A 22909-nucleotide genomic window follows, 5' to 3' on the forward strand; every position below is an offset into this window, starting at 1 on the left:
TGGAACTGTTCTTTTGGAAATGATGGTGCTCCATCCAGTACTTTTTGTGAGAGTTGGGGATTTGTGAATAAGGTGGGGATGATCTTCCATCATCCTTACCTGACTGATGCTCTAATGTAACCTAATGCAAACAAATCATTACAGCAAATCTCTAAAATGTTTTTAAACCCTCTTTATAACCAAAGAAAAAACAATAAAAGAGCAAGTGTCCCAATACATTTGTCCATATAGTGTGTCTAGAAGTTTCAGAAGCCCTGGAGTGATGGTGCATTAAATAAAAATGGTCCCACCCACTCAAAATCATGATGATCACTTCCTAGTTGTGTTGTAGGTTAATCTGAAGTGTTGGGTCTTCAGTGGTACCAGTGAAGACCCAACCAATGGGAGAGCTAATTTTATCTGCCCAGATATCACACGTAGAACAACCCTGATTGGACCATTTTCATTTAAGAGATTCATGCAAAAATAAACATACAACTACCTTACAATACCCCAAACCCAACAATAACCCTAGATGTACTCCAACAATCCTTAAACTCGATGTAAAAAGAAATGAAAATATATATCACAAATACTTCTTTCTAGTTACATGAAACTATTAGGTCTCCCCTAATGGGATATCTAGAATTTAAGTCTTTTTGCTTATTGTGTACCCTGATGCACAGTACAGACTTATATTTAAACTAATACAGCATTTTGGAGTTTAGTACACAGTTGAAACACAGTTTCAGTCTGAGAAAACCAACTACCTGCTGATTCATTCAATGAGTCAACTTCCTGTAGATTCATTTACAGAATCAACCACCCCTAGATCTGCTGTGAATCAGCAGAGAATCAAATCTTTTGTGATACCTCTGATTCCTTTCTGATTCAGGCCTCTGACAATAAAGCAAGCAGATCAGTCGGTGGGAAATGAATCACTGATTCATTTATAAGATTGAATGAACATGAGAGACTCAGGAGGGATTCATATATATCTCGGCTGGACTCAGCAGGAGTTGTTTGCAAGATCTGAGACATAAGCACTGGAGAACAAAGAGAACAGAACGAGAGAACAGAGAGGAGGAGTGCACTAAGGGGCTGGCACAGAATCCCCATGGTGCTGTATTTAGGTTGCATGTAGAACCATCTACAAATAAAGGGCAAAGAAGGAGAAGTGGAGCGAGAAAGTGAGAGAATACAAAGAGAGAAATGAGAGAGAAAAGAATATAGACAAAGATATAAGGCAACACAGAAAGAGAGAGAGGAAGGGGAGAATATGTCAAAAAGTTATGAGTAAGATAAGAGAGAAAGCACTGAGAAGAAGGACTGATAGATGGATGGACAGAACAAATCGAACAGAGAGAGACAGATGATGGACAGAATACAGACAGATAGGGGGAGGTGAAGTGCAGCAGCTGTTCTGGCAGTAAAGTAAATGGAACACAGCATGATGGGAGTGTTTATTCGTCAAGGAGTGTCAGTGTGTGTGTGTGTCTTCATCACCTTAACTGTGTTTCTGTGCATTTATCATTGTGTGTGTGTGTGTGTGTGCGCGTGTGTGCGCTTGTGTGTGTCTGAGCAGATGTTGCCAGTGATTTCTTATCACATCTCCAAAGTATCATCCCATAATATTGCAGCTAGGCTTCCGGTGTTTCTACTGAACACACACATCTGTCTCTCTCTCTCTCACACACACACACTCAGCATCCACCTCGTAGTCCTGATGTGTGTGAGGATAAGGAGGAAAGAGGAAGCTGTGTTTCCCAACTATCTAAAACTACTGCTCCAAACAGATGAACCAAAACGTGTAAAATTCTGTGAGGAATGCTATGCTAAGCTAAGCTAACAGGGTCCTTAAACTTTGTTAATTTTTTACAAAAGTTCAAAGTAAAAAAATACTTAAACTAACTTTTATCTGTCGTTAATTTGAAGAGCTTCAGTATTTGTTTTTACCGACATTAGCATGATGCTAACATGAAAAGCAAATCCACTTTACAGGGCTAGCAGAAATTAGCATTATTATTTAGAAGAGTGGCTACATTATAAACAATAGCTGCTTTGTGCTTTAGCAATTTTGTACTAAAGCGCTGGCCAGCACCTGCTGATGTGATGGATTTGCCCAAACATTAAATAATTTTTAAAACCTTTATAAACCCTGAATGTAGTTGTTCCGGCATTACAATCACCAGCCATTAGGCATACTCAAAGACCACAATATCTGAACCACAGTGGGCACCTGTGTGTTCTTAGGATCCTCTTAAACACTAATTATGGTTAACCCAGATAAAACCTAAAACTATAGGGCTAAAGCTGATGTCCGTAAGTTTTGGGATTCAGTGCTAATGAATCTGATTTCAGGTTATGTTCAGTCACTTTAACTACACCCCAGTTTTTAGAATGAATATATCAGGCTAAGCAGGGTTGGTCGTTCCAGCACACTGGTACCATTAACACAATATTTTATCCCTTCTCCACTGCCGGGCGGCACGGTGGCGCAGTGGGTAGCACTTCCGCCTCACAGCAAGACGGCCTGGGTTCGATTCCCGGCTGGGGCGACCCGGGTCTTTCTGTGTGGAGTTTGCACGTTCTCCCCGTGTCTGCGTGGGTTTCCTCCGGGTTCTCCGGTTTCCTCCCACAGTCCAAAGACGGCACGTTCAGGCTAATTGGAACTTGATTGAAATTGCCCCTTAGGTGTGAGTGTGTGAGTGAATGTGTCTGTGTGTCTGTCTGCCTTGCGATGGCTTAGATCGTAGAACCTTGTGATTAGACAGTACCTTTCCTGCTGCGAAATAGCCGACGAGCTGATGTGGCGTTAAACTCGACTACCCAACCCAACCCATCCCTTCTCCACTCAGAAATACTTCTTCTTTCAGTTTAGAAACAAATAATACAGACTGCCACTTTAAATATAGGCAATTTCACTAAATTCAGGCGTTGTGCATGTGTACAAAATGAGTGTGTGTGTGTGTGTGTGTGTGTGTGTGTGTGTGCTGGTTTAATGCCAGTGGGCATCCACAGCATGGCATGACTCTAGCTTACAGTCGTGACTTCCTCTGGTCTCCTCTGAACAAACATCCATATGCTTGTGTGTGTGAGTCTGTCATGTGGTTTTCTCTAGCAATACAAAGTATTTCTTAGTTTGGTTCCTTCTGCAAAACATGACATCTACAAACCTAGAAATTTACCACACAGACTGCAGCTTATTCATATTCAGTCAATCCTACAAGACATGTTTGGTATCTAAACCAGTTTCAAATCTGAAAACAGTTTATAGAAGAGAATATGGATCAGGGTATTTCTGGTCTGGTATTAACAGATAGTAACAGCTTATTGTGGCCACAATATTGCCTTAGTATTGCTTATTGTTTTTCTTTAGTATAAGGAGACGTTTATTGTTTACTGGCTGATACACAGACTTTCTTTACAAACACAGATTTACCATTAATAATGTTTAAAATATTTAAGAATTTTTTACATGCCGATTACTGTCTGAATATTCTTGATAAAAAAAAATCTGTGACAGCTCTTTACAAGGGTGGTTGCATTATTATGGCTATCATATTAGCATTAAACCAGTGCCATAAAATATTCTTTAAGGACATTAACATAATTTACTGCAATACTTTCCGGGACAATACAGCTCTGAAAAAAATTAAGAGACCACATCAGTTTCTAAATCAGTTTCTCTGATTTTGCTATTGTTGTTTTAGTCTACAAACTATGGACATTACTTCCAATTAAAAATATTGTCATTTTGAGCATTTATTTGCAGAAAATGAGAAATGGCTGAAATAAAAAAGGTGGAGAGCTTTCAGACCTCAAATAATGCAAAGAAAACAAGTTCATAATCAATATTTGGTGGAATAACCCTGGTTTTTAATCACAGTTTTCGTGCATCTAGGCACGTTCTCCTCCACCAATCTTACACTCTGCTTTTGGATAACTTTATGCCGCTCCTGGTGCAAAAATCCAAGCAGTTCATCATGGTTTGATGGTTGTGATCATCCATCTACCTCCTGATTATATTCCAGAGTTTTTACGGGTAATTACAAGGGAAGTGGTTTAGTGTGAACTCCCAGTGGAAATCCCAGTGAAGTTATGGGGGAAACCTGCACATAACCCAGTACAGTAATTTCTGAGAAATGAACAGGAGGCTTCTGTATTACTGGGAAATACAGTGACATTTAGAGGAGTTTTTCAGTTCAGTTATGTGAGTAAAAACAGTCAACTCAAAACCAAACAACAGTGATGCAACTTGACTGGTAAAGCAAGTCAATCAATGCTGTGACACCTTTGTTTTTACAGTGGAGTTTTCTGTTCTCAGAGGGAAGATGTTCTTGTGGTTTGCTTTAGTAACACTGAAGCAACCACTTAGCCACACCATAGCAACCACCTGGGACATCCCAGCAACCACCTAGCAACAACAAAGCAACCCAGATGTGTTAAACTAGACATAGGGCCTAGCAACTGCCTGAAAATGGAAACAACTTAAACAAAACAGGCTTGGAAATGCACACAACTGTATTAGCTGTGAGGTTGACCACTGGCCATCCTGATCATGGCAAGATGATGTGAATTATCAGAGTCGAGTGCCAGAATAAAGGGACATTTCAATTCTGAAGTTATGGCGGCATTTAACATTTCACAATGCACAGTCGTGTCACATGAGTTCCCGGAATATGTTATAAAAGCCATTACTACCTACAGCTGACAGTGCACCTGGCTAGAATTGTCTATGTGAACCTAAAAGCAATTCTGGCAGAAATCACATCCAGACATTCCTCTCACATTTTATAAGAAACCATGAGTTCACAAAAAAAACACAACAAAACAGCTGCGAAAACATCTAGACTAATATCTTAAGCAAACTTAAACTGCATTACTTGTGTGCAGCAACAGAGGGAGCTCTTCATGCTACAGGCTTTGCTCACGTGACATAACTAGGCTGGAGGCAGAGCGAAGTACAATAAGGTAGTGTAAGGTAGAGGTCCACAGTAAATGCACACACCAAACTACAACTAAGCCTGGAAAAAAATTTGTCCAGCCAAGCCAATTCCTGAAAAAAACTTTTTGGGATCTTAATTTAATGCACTTCACATTTATATCGTGATACCCATAAACGCATAACATTTTTTGTTCATATCATGGACCACTAGTGTAAAGATGAATTAGCTCAGCCCAGCACTGATGCACTGTGTCAACCTGGAGGACACCTTCTGATTTACAGGCCAGACTGTCACAGCAGAGGATCAGTTTCAGTGTCCACTGTCAGTACATAACAGACAGCATCAAATGACCCACATGTGCAGCCTCTCAAAAAGGATCAATACAAGCTAAAGCGTCTCGGGCTAGATTTCGATCAGTGATTGATCGGTGGTGGTCAATAACAGCTGTGCACTCAGGCTGACCTGCGCAGAAAGATGGACACTCTGGCTATTTAGAGTTCTCATCATTCTGTCAGCAGATTTAGAAGCTGAAAAGTTGTTTCCGTGTCAATTTAGTTTCCGAAATTTTGTCCAATATTAAAAGACTTGCTGGTTACTCTTATTTAACAATTTATTCACAGAATACTGCAACCTTTTATGAACTCACAAGGTGACATATAACACCTTATACAGCATATCTATACTGCTGAGTATCCAAAACTGAAAAAAAACAGCAACGTTTTATAAAGATATAATCATAGTATACTATATGTCCAACTGTGTGTTGACACCCCTTCCTAAGAAAAGAAAAAAAAGACAAAGGAGTTGCATTTTAACATAAAAATGACATAAAATTACCTTTATGTTTCAGAAATTCAGAAATGCTGTTGATGTGGAAGGCACTTTGTGTAAGTCCACATTTGAAATATTTCTGGAAACATGCGGACAGGGACTGAGAGTAACAACCACACACCCTGCATAATCATCACACCGTGTAAAAGAGAGATAGCTCATTCGTGTGAGTATCAGTAGTGTACCATCTCTTGCACTGATGCATGAAGCCAAATAAGGAAACAAATGATTGTGCATGCATCTCCAGTCTAAAATCTGAACAGAAAGGTGCATCAGTGCACACAGACCGTTTTAAACAGCGAGTATTTGTGATCTGCTCTCTAAGCAATACTGAGCAGGACTGAGGACTGCAGCATTGATTCTGGACAGTCTGTCGCTGTCCGTGCCCGCACCCAACCAACCCAGCACCCAAAAACAACACAAAAGCACACCACCACAACACTGCAGCAGGAAGAAAGGGAGCATGCACAAGCCTCAATCATCCATCAGCTGTAGCCGTAGCAGCAGGAGGATCTAATCACATCCTCACATGCTTCACTTCATCATCCTCTACCTCTTACATCCTCATATCCTCATGCTCATCTTCGCATCCTCAACCTCACACTCACATCCTTGACCTCATTCTCACATCCTCACATTCTCACCTTCACATCCTCAACTTCATCCTTGAATCCTCAACCTCAAATCTTTATCCTTACATCCTCAACCTCTTCCTCACATCCTCAAGCTTATCTTCGCATACTCAACCTAATATTCTCAACCTCATCCTCACATCCTCACCCTCATCCTCACAACCTCACATTCTCAACTTCACATCCACAACTTCATCCTCGAATTCTCATCCTCAAATCCTCACATCCTCAACCTCATCCTTGAATCCTCAACCTCATCCTCAAGCTCAGCCTCATCTTCACATTTTCAACCTTATTCTCACATCCATCTCATCCTCACACCCTCAACATCATCCTATACTTATCCTCAACCTCATCTTCACATCAAACTCATCCTATACTCATCCTCACATTCTCAACATCACCATCTACACAGCCACAACCTCACTCATATTTTATTTTCCACCTCACCATCTTCACATATTCACATCCATAACCTCATCCTCATTTTATTCATTCTCAACCTCACCATCTTCACATCCACAACCTCATCCTCATTATCTTTATTCTCAACCTCACCATCTTTACATCCACAACCTCATCTTCACCATCTACACATTTTCAACCTCATCATCTTCACATCCACAACCTCATCCGCATTATCTTCATTCTCAACCTCACCATCTTCCCATCCACAACCTCATCTTTACCATCTTCACACTCTTAACCTCATCGTCTTCACAAACACAAACTCATTTGTTCAATATGGGCTGAAAGTCTCTCGTGCACAAGGCTGGCACTGCAAAGTTTAGCACGTGTGCAAATCTACAGCGGTTACACAGAGCGTGCAGACAGCACGAGACCCGTGCAGCAGCGTGTCCGCGCGCGGTGTGGTGACGATGTCTCCCCGGTAACAGCCCCCCCCCCCTCCTCCACCAGTTACAGGCGGCTCGAGCTCCGTTAGCAGCGCCTCCGCCGCTGTTTGTTGTTGTGGTTAAAACACTGAGACTCACCCACAGCTCGGTTCCCCAGCTCATGGCTCCCGCGCCGTCTCCCCCCGTCCACAGCCACGGTGTGCGCGCGCGTGTGTGAGTGTTTTAAAAGAGGTCCACAGCAGCAGGAACACGATCCTCTCAATCTGCTCCGGCGCGCGCGAGAATGTGTGTGAATGTGTGTGTGTGTGTGTGTGTGGAGGTGGGTGGGTATTCTCTCGAGAGGCTGCAGCAGGGGGGTGCTCTCTCTCTCTCCTCTTCTTCCTGCTGTGTGTGTGTGTGTGCGTGTGTGTGAGGTTCTTCCTCTAAAGCAGAAGTCTGTAGCTTTTAGCTATACAAGGCGCGCGCGGTCGTGTGACAGCTGCGCTTGGCGGGAGCGCGCTTTCTGAAGCGATGCGGAGCGAGATTTGAAGCCTCAAGAGTCGATTCTTTCAAAAGGTCCGATTCAGTGAATAATTTGTTCAGATTCACTTCTTCTGGAATAAAATAATGAGACAAATCTACATTGATAAGCAAATTGCAATGTCATTATTTTGAAATGTTTAATCATTAAATGTATGTAATTTTATAATTATGAGGCTGGTAACTCAGAGGGAACTCTTCTTTCTTTCCTGGGGTGGTACTGATGAGAACCAGTTTCATCAAGACGTTTTTGATGGTCGTTGTGACTGCACTAAAGGATACTTTGTTCTTTTTTTAGATTGACTGACCTTCATTTCTTAGAGTATATTTTTTCTTTACTTAGTTGAGTAGTTCTTGTCATAATATGGATTAGAACTTTACTCAAATAAGGCTATTCACTGTATACCAACTCTACCTCTTCACAACTTTACAACAGATGCTCTCTAACACATTAAGAGGACAATAAATTACCCTGATAGCACACATGCATCTCTAAGACGTCTCTGGCACATAACCGTGTTGGTCTCGACAACGTATTTAAAAGAGCGTTTGCTCATCTGCACTAAATCTCTGAGACGTCTCTGGGTGGTCGTGGGTTACCTTTAGCCGCTGCGTTCCAGACCGACTCTTACTACGTCTGAATCTCGCCCGCGTACCAGAGACGCTTATGTGATGTGTTCCAGACCATTTCATAGAGCGTTTATTCATCTTTAATACGTCTTTCAAACATCGTGGGTGGATGCAGAAAGGACGTTTAGACGCTGCACTTCAGACATCAGCTGTGTGTATGCGTGCCTGTGTGTGTGTGTGTGTGTGTTCGTCGCGGCATACATCAAATTACTATAATAGGTCAAGTTGCTTTAATAAGAATAATGGTTATTAATTAAATATAATAAATATTAAATAAAAATACTCACAAAATAAACTGAAAATCTATATTTAACAAGTTTATTAAATGCCAATTTAACAATAGAATAAATAATATGATGAACACAAACAGAAAAAACAATAACATTAGATATTAAACAAATGAATGATTAATTGTCATGAAAAATAAAAATTAACTTTAAACTAAAATAGTGATTATCTGTAAGAATAATTTAAATCAACTTTAAACAAAAATATTTATTAACTGTAAAAATAATTAAAATGAATTATAAACAAAAATAGATATTAACGCCTCCCTGGTGCCAGCCGCAGGTAGTCTTTTAAACATTTTTCGGCATCTGCCTCAGTCGGCGCTGGTAGAATTGGGTTTTTCATGGCTGCACCTGTATATGAAAAGTATAGCTTGTTATTAAAAACACAGTGTTAGGAGACACAAAGTAAGTACTACACTTGGCTCTATATGTAAGTTAAAAAAAAAATCAGTCGGACCTTGTTGTGAGAGTAATATTTATTTCTATGAGGAAAATAGAAATTGTAACTGACATTGTATTTTTTTCCCCCTAAAACATTACACCCATTTTAAGTAAAATTGATTTTGAAAAAATATATAGACATTTTTATATGTGCCTTTAATACATATGAAAACTTGTTGAAAGTAAAACTTATGACTCAAGGCAAGCATGAAGATGGAAATCAGCTTTCAAAATGGCGGCTGAAGTTGGAGAAAGGTAGGTTTCTAAGTATTTGTAATTATTATTTTTATTATTATTATTATACTTGTATTAAACATCAAACTATAGGTATAAATCTATGTGAATGTAGTTTGAGCAGGTTAGTGCCATTTTCAGGCTAAATAAGCTGATGCGTGATGTTATTTACCAAGTAAGATAAGCTTAGCAACGTTGTTACCACGTGTAAATGGTTGCAAGACTGTAGTTTAAATGAAGGTGGGGAAAACATTTATTGTTCTGATATTTATTTTTACTCTATTATTTGGAATAAAGGAATTGTTACCAGATTTTCCCATGATATAATTCACATTGTGTGTAGGGCTGGGCTGTATAATGGTAATACGGTATGCCACTATATTAAACTTGTTTAAAAATTGTTTAATAATCTCCAAAGAAGGATGGAATTTCATGAATATGACGTGGCAAATTTCAACTCTGTGTATAACAAAGACCAACATAGCTAATTAATCCATATGCATTTGGGAAGGCCACAGCATGGGGGCGCTCTCTTAATACCAGTAGTAGAGATTGACACAAAGGTTACGTATACAGACAGACAGACAGACAGACAGATATGAATTCATCACAGAGCATGTAATTAATTCGGTTACATTTTTTTATCAACTAACTGCACTACTAAAGGCATATGCAGCTAGTTTATATGCAGCTAGTCTTAGTTGTAAGCTGTTCTTAAAATGTGTAAATATATATATATATATATATATATATATATATATATATATATATATATATATATATATATATATATATATACAGTGTACAGGCCAAAGGTTTGGACATACCTCATTCACTGTGTTTTCTTTATTTTCATGACTTTTTACATTGTAGACTCTCACTGAAGGCATCAAAACTATGAATGAACACATGTGGAGTTATGTACTTAACAAAAAAGGTGAAATAACTAAAAACATGTTTAATATTCCAGTTTCTTCAAAATAGCCACCCTTTGATCTGATTACTGCTTTGCACACTCTTGGAATTCTCTCAATGAACTTCAAGAGGTGGTCACCTGAAATGGTTTTCAGGTGTGCCTTATCAGGGTTAATTAGTGGAATTTCCATCAGTTGTGTTGTGCAGAAGTCAAGTTACTACACAGCCGACAGCCACATTTGCCCAACTGTTAATATTCATATTATGGCAAGAACCAATCAGCTAACTAAAGAAAATCAAGTGGCCGTCATTACCTTAAGAAATGAAGGTCAGTCAGTCAGGAAAATTGCAAAAACTTTAAATGTGTCCCCAAGTGGATTCGCAAAATCCATCAAGCGCTACAACGTAACTGGCACACATGAGGACCGATCCAGGAAAGGAAGACCAAGAGTCACCTCTGCTTCTCAGGACAAGTTGATCAGAGTCACCAGCATCAGAAATAACAAGTTAACAGCAGCTCAGATCAGAGAACAGTTGAATGCCACACAGAGTTCTAGCAGCAGACCCATCTCTATAACAACTGTTAAGAGGAGATGCAGCAAATCATGCTCAAATAGCTGCTAGGAAACCACTGCTAAGGAGAGGCAACAAGCAGAAGAGATTTGTTTGGGCCAAGAAACATAAGGAATGGTCATAAGACCAGTGGAAATCTGTGCTTTGGTCCAAATTTGAGATCTTTGGTCTAACCGCCGTGTCTTTGTGAGATGCAGAAAAGGGTGAACGGATGGATTCCACATGCCTGGTTCCCTTTGTGAAGCATGGTGGAGGAGGAGCTGTGATGCTGTGGGGGTGTTTTGCTGGTGACACTGTTGGGGATTTATTCAAAATTGAAGGCACACTGAACCAACATGGCTACCACAGCATCCTGCAGCGACACACCATCCCATCTGGTTTGCATTTAGTTGGACGATCATTTATTTTTCAACAGGACAATGACCTCAAACACACCTCTATGCTGTGTAAGGGCTATTTGACCAAGCTGCAGCAGATGACATGGCCTCCACAGTCACCGGACCTGAACCCAATCCAGATGGTTTGGGGTGAGCTGGACCACAGTGTGAAGGCAAAGGGGCAACAAGTGCTGAACACCTCTGGGAACTCCTTCAAGACTGTTGGAAAACCATTTCAGGTGACCACCTCTTGAAGTTCATTGAGAGAATGCCAAGAGTGTGCAAAGCAGTAATCAGGGCATTTTGAAGAAACTAGAAAATAAAACATGTTTTCAGTTATTTCACCTTTTTTTGTTAAGTACAAAACTCCATGTGTTCATTCATAGTTTTGATGCCTTCAGTGAGAATCTACAATGTATTTAGTCATGAAAATAAAGAAAACGAGTTGAAAGAGAAATTATTTTTGTGCTCTACTGAGTTTATGTTCATGCAGCAAAAACTGCATGAACATTACAAAAACTGTTCTCTATTTGCTGTGTTGCTAACAAAATATCTGCCTTCCTAGGAACATTGTAAATCTTCTAAACATTATGTATTGTTTACATGACTTACCAATAATCATGGAAGCTCCTCCACTAAGTGACAGCATGCTAATCTGAAATATTGCAGAGTAGTAGAAATGTATTAATTACCAAACTGACCTTTTCATACCTTTTGTATTTACTATTGACTAATGAGCATTTTATGTTAAGGTTTTATTTTTTTAGTTGAGTAATGCATTTTCCAGTCAAACCAATCACATGCTTACATATATAATCAACAGGAAATGTTTGTGGACACTTTGTGAATCCATTCATAGTCTTATCTGATGGAAAACTGTAAATAATAATAAATGATTACCATCCTTTGCCTCAGTTCATTGTTCTGAAGTCTTTCTTCCATATTTTCAAGGTCTTCAATTGAATTTAGAGGAATAAAATTAACCTCTTCTTCGCCTGCAAGCTGTTGTGGGGGCAGAATCCGGCGGCCACCAATGAATGACTCAAGTGATGTTAAGTAACCTATTTTGAGGTCGATCTCCCGCAGTGCCTCCAGGACAGTCCTATCTACAGCTGCAAAATTAATATTTTTTATTTTAGGTCCTTTTTCTTTTCATGCTTATTAGATTGTATGGTGTATTTAAATTTAGCATTTTAGTGACCTAGAGAATTGTCCTACATATTATATTTATGAATTAATTGTATTAATGCATTTTATCTGAAACCTTTGATTCCTGCTTCAGTAAGATATTTTCTCCTTCAGTACTCACCACTGACATGAGGAAGGACACCCTGGGCATGTCCTGTTCCCTGAGAGGATTCTGCCCATGTGGACTGGTTGGACCTGGGCCACTGTAATGTTTCTTTTACGGTAGGTGCTGTTTACAGAGAATAAAAAAATGCTGTGAGAATACTTGACTGTGAAGTTTTTAGGAATAATATTCATGTGAAAATACGTTTGAGTTTCTATGAATGATTTTTAAAAATTGTTTGTAGAAACAACACTACACAATGACCAGCTAATGCCTGGACCTAACTCAAAAGAAAGTAATTTAGTTGTTGATTACAAACAAGTAAGAATGCTAAAGTTTTAATAACAAATTAAAAACGCTTTAAACATACTGCACTTTTTCTCAAGTAGCATACATCTACTGTAGTAGATTTACCAAATAACAGGCAGTACTAAATTACACATTACTGTGTGTGGGAGCCTGATTTAACTAATGACCCAGAACTCACATTTGTAAAATAATTTATTGAAAGACCATGTACTTGTGATAGAAAATACTGAAAGTACACTGCACTTTGTCAGATTAAAGATAGACTCACCTAGGTATATACATTTTTTTCTCAGCTGCTCTGGAGCACTCTCAAATCAGAATTTAATTTCCCATAACTATTTGTTCATCATCTAATCACTTGTGCACATTGCAGAAGCTGTTTCTCAACATTTTATACAAAACAAAAGAGTGTGCTGAGTATGATTTTAGAAGATGTTCCTTTATAAATGTGTAAAATATGTCTATCTCTATATACCCATACAGATCTATCCAGCAATGTGAAGTGTTAGTATACAGTATTAAAGTACAGAGTGCATTGTTTGAACATCTGAATTATTGACCTCCTAACATTTTCAACATGCTCACATAAAAAGTCTAATAGAAATGTATAAAATCTGCTTCACATGTCTTGACCACTGGTTTAACTAACTTCAGTGTAAGGATGTAGTGAACTAATGCCTAGATGTTTGGTGGGGTAAGAGAGTGAAGTATTACATTACATGCATTACATTACATTACATTTAGCAGATGCTTTTGTCCAAAGCAACTTACAATAATGATGTCCATTTACTTATAAAAGACATAGAAGTTTAAGTAAAGTAAAGTAAAGTGATTTATCATTTGGGAAACAGCAGTGTGTTGTACAACAGAGTGTTGTACAAAATAATTTGCAATATAGGACTTATTTGCAACAAAGCATTTACTATTTGTATAAAATAGTTTTGAGAAAATAAAAAATTGATCTAAGAAATGCTCAAAAGCAGCTGAGAAAAATTGTAATGTACTGATATTCAACTAAATAGTTGCTTTTCTCCTTCAGTACTCACCACTGACATGAGGAAGGACACCCTGTCCATGTCCTGTTCTGTGAGAGGATTCCACCCATGTGGACTGGTTGGACCTGGGACACTGTAATGTTTCTTTTACGGTAGGTGCTGTTTACAGAGAATAAAAAAATGCTGAGAGAGTAATTGACTGTGAAGTTTCTATTACTAATATTCATGTGAAGATGTTTTTGTTTTATTCATGTGAAGATGTTTTGGACTTTAGTTGTTTGCATTTCAGCGTCTTACCTGTATTATTAATGAGTTAATACTCAACTAAAGTGCTTTTCTCCCTCAGTAAACTCACCACTGACATGAGGTAGGACACCCTGGGCATGTCCTGGTCCCTGGGAGGATTCCACCCATGTGGACTGGTTGGACATTGGCCACAATGACGCTTTGTGTTGTACGGTAGGTGCTGTTTAAAGGGAATAAAAAACATTGCTGAGACAATACTTGACTTCTGTGAAGAATATTCATGCAAAGATACTTTTGAAAATGCCTGACTTTAGTTGTTTGCATTTCAGTGACCTAAGTTGTTATTCATACCTGTATTATTATTGTGCTAGTTATTAACTTTAAAAAATGCTTTTCTCCCTCAGTAAACTCACCACTGATGGGAGGTAGGACACCCTGGGAAGGTCCTGGTCCCTGAAAGGATTCCGCCCATGTGGACTGGTTGGACATGGGCCAAAATGACGTTTCGTGTTGCACGGTAGGTGCTGTTCACAGGAAATAAAAAACATTGCTAGAATATTCATGCAAAGATAATTTGAGAATTCCTGCATTTTAGCGACCTAAGGTATCATTCTTACCTATTTTTAATATACTAATACTAATTGTAATCAAATCAAATCATTATTAATGTACTAAAATTGCTTTTCTCCTTAAGTTAACTCACAATAAGCTAGAACATGCTGTCCATTTCCTGTTCCCTGAGAGGGTTCTGCCTGTGTTGACTGGTTGTCTTGTATGTTAGGTGCTGTTTACAGGGAGTAAAAAAAATATATATATATATAGTTAAAAATATAGACAAGAGTTTTGTTTTGACAAGACAGAAGTCGACTGTTTTGGTTATGGTACGCCCAATCCTGCATGTCCCTAAACATATCTTGTTGTAAATATCAATAGGAATAATTTAAGAATTTGTGTAGAACTATATGTGTATTTTTTATATTGTGTATACTATAATGTCACTACAGCAGGGGGCATGCCTGAGAATAAAAACAATAATGCTAAGAAATCAATCCCACAATGAAAGCAGGAGTGGGTTTTCCAAAACATTCGTAACTCTTAAGCAATTCAAACCTTGTGCTTAAGCATTCAGTTCTACTGACATGCTTATGCATGGCACACAACATATTTATAAAAATATGCATTTATGAAATCAAATTTTTTAGGGTCCTTTGTTCAGTTTTAAGCCTAATTGTATATAGCACCTTGACAAGGCTAACCTAGGTTTCTCAGATTCAGGTAGAGATGCCTCTTGAGTTCATGTCATTTGTTTATCTGACTACTCAGAAACTGAAAATTCAGACACGACTCCAGATTTCCAGATTTTAATGGCAGATTGTTCTAGTTGGTCACCTGTGAGGATTCTTTCGATGTACAATGGTTGTACCACCTTGATGTGTCCTGTTGTATGGTAGGTGCTGTTTACAGGGAATAAGAAATATTGTAATATACTTTGTAATTTTACAGTTTTGCCATAGCACCACCCCTAAACTGTATTCTTTTTATTTTATTGTGTTTATTTATTTATTTGTTTACTTATAGGTTATTGTGACCAAGCATTATGAGACAATTAGCTTGGTTATGACAAAGTAACCTGGGTCAGTTACTTATTGCTTCCAATTGCAGTAATAAGATTGTCTTAACTAATAAGGAAATGAGTTAGTGTGATGCAGCAGTTAAGATTGGAACACTGATTTGACAATCATATTCATGCTCTGTGTAGATCAGGGTGGAACAAACCGTGATATTTTGTACTGCAATATATGTGGCTGGTGAAGGTGGTGTTAAATTGGCCCTAGGCAGTTCACCTAAAAAGATAACCACTATGGCTGTCCAGTCAGAATCTGGGATAGATGCACTCAACACCTGTATTAAGGGTGTTTATTGTAATACATATACACAGTTTCCTGTATTAGTTAATAATCGTTGGATTGTCTCAAGTTATTTTTTGCCTTTCCTATAGTCTGATGGCAGAGAATTAAAAAGTTAGTTTTGCCATATGTTTGTAGTGCTTTGTCATTACAGCCCCATTCGATTAAATACAAGTGTTGATGTTTGCATGCTGGCATTTATTTTTCTGAAAAGTCCAAAATAGATACTAAACAAAGTCAAAATGTAGGTTAAATTTAAGGCTCACTCTGCCCTTGGTAACACCAATAGAAGGCCTTTCACTGGTGAATTGAGCAGCAGCAAGCCGACCTGCTTCATACCGTAAGTGTTAGCACAGCACAGCATTGCGAGACTACAGTTTGAGAGCCGCTGATTTATTGTAGATGCAGATGTGCACATTCCTTTTAAGGTAAATTGAATGGATTTCAGAAGGGTAAAGTCACTATGAATTTCTGTTGATATAAAGCTTGTTAGTAAACCCAAAGTCTTTGTTTTAAATGTTGAGTAGTGTATAAAATCGCAAATTAAAATGATGAAGCTGAATTTCCCAGTAATCTTTGGTCACTGAATGAAAATTCAGGAATGCAGTGTCATTTTGCATAGTACAATTTGCAGTTTGCATATGCCTATACTTCCCATAAAAACACACTTTCTGAACTGGTTCTGATATCCACGGTCATCATTACAATGCTTTTTATCTGATTTGTATTTTTTTTATAGAGAATAAATAGCTCTGGCTGAGGAGGTAACCTGCAGATTAAAAGTGTTTGTCTAAACTAGTCAGCTGAACTACACACTAACAAATGTAAGTTGTTGTGATTTAGTATACGTACTACACATTAATTGTCAAGAGCTTTTGCTTACGTTTTTATTTAGACATCTGAAGTACTCTTAAGAGGTGAGTTTTTCCAAATATTTTCCCTTAAAAGGTGAGTTTCTTTTATTTCATTTTTTCTTAATCATGTCCTCTGTAAATAGGTTAATTCAACATTACAATAAGGGAATAATGGATTTTTTTTTTTTAATTTACAAGAAAACGTACTCTGCTCTCAGTTAAATGTAGGCCTTGTGGTTAACTGACTATTATCCACAATGAAACTGATACACAGATAAGTTAAAAAGTTTTGAAATGTTCCATTAAATCTACCTTTAGGAATGTTTCAGACATTAAACCTTGAATATCTGACAGATTGTTACACCAATCCTGCTTTGCTCTTTTAGGCTGAAAGGTACTGGTAAGTTCTAAGAATTCATAAAAGTCTTAATTCAGAGCTTGACATTGTAGCACATTTTTTATAGCTAAGGGTGTATCGATGCTGTCAAATTATTGAAAGAGGATATACACTGTGGTTGTTTCATCCATAAATATGTGTCTTGTATGTGTGATGGTATCCATTTTGTAAACATTAAATACAGTACCATTGTGTTTTGAACTGTGTTGTTTCTGTCTTTGAGGTGGGGCAGGGGGTCTTGGTGCATTTGGCAGTCTTTTTTTGACAGGTGGGGTTTCTTCCTCCTCCTCTTCTTCTGATGATGAGTATGATTTCTACGAGAGTACAATAATAAATAAGCAATTGCTATACACTGCTAAATTGTTTTAAATTATTTATAACACGTTTTATATATATATATATATATATATATATATATATATATATGGTTCTACAAAGAACATTTTTGGAGATGGTTGATAATAGCATCAAAGAGTGTTTGTTGCAATGCAATGTAAGCCATTGTGGTGCTATATACAAGCATATACAAAACCAATTCACCTATTAAGAATAATTTGATTCTGTTATATATCTCATTCTTTAGTAAAATCATTTTACTAAAGAACCTTCAAAGAACCATTTTAAGGTTTATTGATGGATCACATGTTTTTTAATGAATAGTATCCATCAACATTTTTGTTTTGTAACTTTTTTTTAAAAGAGTGTACCTTGATTTGTTGTTGTGTAATTATGTTTATAACATTTAAACAGTTATTCATTTTGATTGTAAAAGATTCAGTTCTAAAAAATTAAATCACTTTCAGTTTTGAAAGTTTTGTCAGTTTAATCAGTTTACAAAATTTACAACCTTGTGCACTTTTTAGGAGACTTGTGGATTTAAGTCACATAATTAACAAAAAAAAGCACTGCTTCTGTAGTGAAATGGCCTTGTATTACAAAAATATGTTTGGTCTATTTTAGCATTTTCTGTGCAAAACCAAAACAGAGTGCAGTATGTTCATTAAATGAATACAATCTATAGGTCAAAAACATTAACAAACATGTATATAAAACTAGCAAGAGAGCAAACCCTGACACAAACCCCTGTCCAAGTAGATCAATTGTTTATGATAAACATAGTTTATCATACAAAGACAGCTTAAAATTACATTACATAATTTTCTATAGAGCTGTCTCTGAAGCGTTTGAGCTGAAACATTATTTAACACTTTTTAAATTTCATAACAATAAACTATGTCTTGTGATGCACAACAATTGGATTGCAGTATCATTTTCATTTTTTTTTGTTTTAACTTAATGTGATAATGAAAAATTATTTAATCTCAGTTGTATATGTAGCTAATTTATTTTTGTTGTAATAAATACAAACTTTACAAAAATGTATAAATAATGTAAATATAAAATAGTGTAATTAATGTTAAATATTAAAATGCTGTTACATTGGTGACTTTCAAGACTTGGGACTCATGTCAGAACAATCAAATGTGCTCATGTAGCTTTAACCTAAAAGGAAACCGCCCCTTTTATTTATCTGGCTGAAACCTCCAACCAGCCATCACAGCTTTGAATGGAGAGGCGTGACAACAACGCTCACAACTGAAAAGGAGGAGTTTGGTCCTAATACAACCTGTCGCCTGTAGTGCTGCTGTGCTGTTAGTGCTTCAGAAACTGTGGGTTCTCACGTAAGTGTGGTGGAATAGGAGTGCAATTGGGTATGTTTACTGCTTAAATGCGCCAACATAGGACTTATACTAACACTCAGTAACGTTAGTATTTTTACTGCTTAAATGAGCCAACTTGGGTACACTAACGTTTACATTTTATTAGTATGGGCATGTTTCATAGTGTTGGCTATAGCTAGACTGGTTAATGCTAGCAGGCCAGATCCCCACGGTTTATGTTAATGATGTAAATTTGCTATATTATGCGAGGTTAAGTAACACTGCAGTTTGTAGTCGGTAGTGCGTCTATATTGAGTTGATATTGTGGCTAACCAGTTCATTTTTATTAATAATATAATACATTGACACACGCCAGTGCGTTCGTGAGGCGGTATATAAGTTAAGCGGTGACGCTACGAGTTACGTTATTAATGTAGCGTTAGCTAGTTAGCTAAGCTAGCATTTTGAAATCTTCAATACCATATTGCTAAGTTAATAACTCAACTAGCCTGCTGTTTTTATACAGCTGTAGTAATAAATTTATACATTGCTGGCTGTAAATACCTAAACTATTTTAAAATTATGAATTTAGAGCAGGTAGCTAATGCGTTAGCTGTCTTGCTAACTTGACTACCTGACGTCAGTTAACGGTAGCAAGTTAGCTAGCTAGCCAAGTCCCCCTGTTATCTAGCTTTAACCTACTTACTTTAGTTAAATTGTGTGTCAAAATGTAGACAAAGAAAAATAAAAAGCACTATAAACAAATACAAGTTAACTAGAATTGGTTGGTCGGGTAGGATAGGAAGGTCATTGGTGTTTCATAAGTTACTTCACAAAACCGTCGAGTGTCCGCTAACCGGCTAGCTAGCCTTTTTAAATCGCCACGAGCTGTCCGACATAAGCTCGCGCACATCAATGTCACACATAAGCTCGCGCGCATTACTGCCTCGTGCTTAAACACATTGGCGCTCTAATGGACATGCTTTGCTCTGGTAATGTAATGTAAAATGTGGTATGTACAGGGATATTGGTCTCTAAGGGTAGAATGTGCCTTTTCATATTCTCTCCCACTGATTTAAAGTAGAATGCTTTAAGTTAGCCCATACGTCTAATTACAGTCTTATGAATGGTGTGAATGTAGATTTTCACATCAGTTAAGCAGAAGCTGGTTCCAGTTGGTCTCATTGAAATTTAACTGGTAGCAAGGAAGGAAAATCAGATACGCTTTTCTATGACTTTGAAAATGCAAACCTACAGCTACACTGCCCCTCTGACAGCAGCAGTAAGAGCAAAAACTGTCCCTGTCCTGTTGCTACTGTCCCGCGACACTCTCCTACTGTCCCGCGACACTCACCTACTGTCCCGCGACACTCTCCTACTGTCCCGCGACACTCACCTACTGTCCCGAGACACTCTCCTACTGTCCCGCGACACTCTCCTACTGTCCCGCGACACTCTCCTACTGTCCCGCGACACTCTCCTACTGTCTCGCGACACTCACCTACTGTCCCGCGACACTCTCCTACTGTCTCGCGACACTCACCTACTGTCCCGAGACACTCTCCTACTGTCTTGCGACACTCTCCTACTGTCCTGCAGAGCTCTTTAACTGTACCGCGGAGGTTTTTAACTGTACCGTGGAGGTTTTTAACTGTACCGTGGAGGTTTTTTAACTGTACCGCGGAGGTTTTTAACTGTACCGTGGAGGTTTTTTAACTGTACCGCGGAGTTTTTTTTAACTGTACCGCGGAGGTTTTTAACTGTTTTAACTGTCCTGCAGAGCTTTTTAACTGTCCTGTGGAGCTTTTAACTGTGCCGCAATGTGATACATTGTGTCTTATCTTAGTTTTTTTGAGACGACTTAAGACTCATGAGATAATTCCCCTAGATTTGACCATCAAATCTATTATATAATATTTCCAGTGTCATAATACAAAATATCAAATATCAAAAATAGTATGACTTTAAATTAATAACTAATATGGACACAGGTAACGACCTTGTTCATGTCTGCACACACATTACATGTGTATTTAGCCTAATCTCACAGTTATCACACTCATATATCTCTTTTATATTCTATATCACATTCTGGTATAATTATATTTTTTATTATTCATTTTTTTCTGATGTGTGTGTACTTATGTGTGTCTGTATATAAGTTCCTGGAACAGTCTAATTATTAAATTATTTTTTTTTGCTATATTCTCGTTTATTATTGTTTATCTACATTCTATTAAAGTCTAAATTAGTCTAAATTAAGTCTAAAAGTCTAAATTTTAGTTAAAGCATTTGCACAGCATTTTGCTTATTTTTTTCTTGGTAAATTTTCTTTAAAAATAATCAATAAAATCTAGGTGTTTGCGTTACACTTAAATTCATAAATCAGTCATCATAAATCACCATCATGAAAAAAAACGTATGTGCTTGTTTTGGGCTCTGAATTACTTAAATAATGTAAAATATCATTTCAATTGCTGATATTTAGATTTTTGCAGTGTAGAAACGATTTCAGTGACACCGTTTAATTTGTGGTCTTTTGATAGAGCCTATTCTATTGCTTATTACACTGTTTTTCAATCCTGGTCTTTAAGGGCCACTGCCCTGCACATTTTATTAATTGTCATACTTTGACAGCCCCACATTAACACAATAATTGACAGCTGATTGTCTGGTGTATTGGAAGCAGGGACAACTCCAAAAACTGCAGGACAGTGGGCCTCCTTGGCCAGGGTTGAGAAACACTGGCCTATTCCATCTAAATCCCATCACTGTGTACTTGTATTAGTTACAATTAGGGTTGTGCCGATGGACAATATCATATTATTTATTATTATTATATTATTATTAAGATATAATTATTTATATCTAGGTTACAGCTTGTCTTCGTTTTTTTTCTACATGTCTGTATTCATTTTAAACATTTCATGTTATTCACACAAATATAATACGCCTGCTAGATTTCTATTATTATTACAAAAATAATTCACATATTTATTGATATTTAATCAAGAGATATCAGGCAAAATGCGCTGCGCCGTGCCTCTCTCTCTCTCTCTCTCTCTCTCAGCGCGGAGCTGAATTCAGAGCGAGGCTAAAAATAAAAACTCAGTTTAGTTAAATAAATTAAGATGAGTGAGGACCTATAAATTGAATCAAATATAAAGGATAGGTTGAGGTTTTGGTGAGCTGTTTCAATTATTTGAAACTGAAACAGATATCATTCTGCGTACTATTAGATAGCCTTTGATTGTGTTTTAAATGAGTTTTTATTTTATATTAATTATTTTTTTATTCATTTTAAATATTTTTAGTATTTTATTGATCAAACTTTTTTTGGCTATAGCGGCGTTGGCTGGTCACCTGAGCAACTACTGTGCTTTTAATCCTCTCCTGCTGTAATAAACAGTGGGGAAACCACTTTTCTTAGGTTCTGGTTAAAACTTTTCCCGCTGTGTTCTCAGAATTAAAGAGGTATAGCGAGAGATCAAATGTTACTGGGTGAAATAGTAATAGACACACAGTTTATCAGCATGATTACTGTATTTTAAATCCTCTGAATTCACAGCAACACCTGCACTCATCTCTGCATTTCATCCACCGAGGTAAACATGTTCCCCTGAACTCCTAAAGTAAACGTCAAGCAAAATTACATGATACATCTACAACAATATTGTAATAACTTAACTTTGTTTAATAAGTGTTGGATAACTGCTTGCCACGTCTGCATTGTATAATTTGATTTAATCTGCTTTATTAGGTCTACAAAAAAACTGCAGGACAGTTTAAAAGTTCCACAGGACAGTTAAAAAACTCCACGGTACAGTTAAAAAGTTCCACAGGACAGTTAAAAAGCTCCACAGGACAGTTAAAAGCTCCACAGGACAGTTAAAAAGCTCCACAGGACAGTTAAAGGGCTTCGCAGGACAGTTAAAAAGCTCCACGGTACAGTTAAAAGGCTTCGCAGGACAGTCGTTGAGCTTCTCAGGCCAGTTAAAGAGCTCCGCAGGACAGCAGGCGAGTGT

General features: G+C 37.5%; 3 protein-coding genes across 10 annotated transcripts in view; 1 reads left to right on the top strand and 2 right to left on the bottom strand.

The window, feature by feature from the left end:
- LOC103046602 (formin-binding protein 1) overlaps positions 1 to 7719 on the bottom strand; it is a 123263-nt gene extending 115544 nt beyond the window's left edge. The window contains exon 1 of the mRNA XM_049466257.1: positions 7384 to 7719. Within this exon, the coding sequence (XP_049322214.1) occupies positions 7384 to 7407 (24 nt within the window). The 5' untranslated portion in view covers positions 7408 to 7719. The remainder of the gene's footprint in view (positions 1 to 7383) is intronic.
- The window catches only part of rpl35 (ribosomal protein L35), a 657733-nt gene that overhangs the window by 420162 nt on the left and 214662 nt on the right, over positions 1 to 22909 (top strand). The gene's annotated exons all lie outside the window — the stretch shown is intronic.
- On the bottom strand, positions 10793 to 14499 carry LOC111192663 (uncharacterized). Its single transcript, XM_049466674.1, has 7 exons — positions 14479 to 14499; positions 14175 to 14285; positions 13871 to 13978; positions 12534 to 12641; positions 12125 to 12336; positions 11837 to 11879; positions 10793 to 10854 (listed from the first exon to the last, which is right to left on the bottom strand). Exons 2-7 carry the CDS (start codon positions 14248 to 14250, stop codon positions 10793 to 10795), a joined length of 609 nt encoding a protein of 202 aa, XP_049322631.1. The 5' UTR covers positions 14251 to 14285; positions 14479 to 14499.

The sequence above is a fragment of the Astyanax mexicanus genome, chromosome 17, assembly GCF_023375975.1.
Source record: "Astyanax mexicanus isolate ESR-SI-001 chromosome 17, AstMex3_surface, whole genome shotgun sequence".
Classification (NCBI taxonomy): Eukaryota; Metazoa; Chordata; class Actinopteri; order Characiformes; family Acestrorhamphidae; genus Astyanax; species Astyanax mexicanus.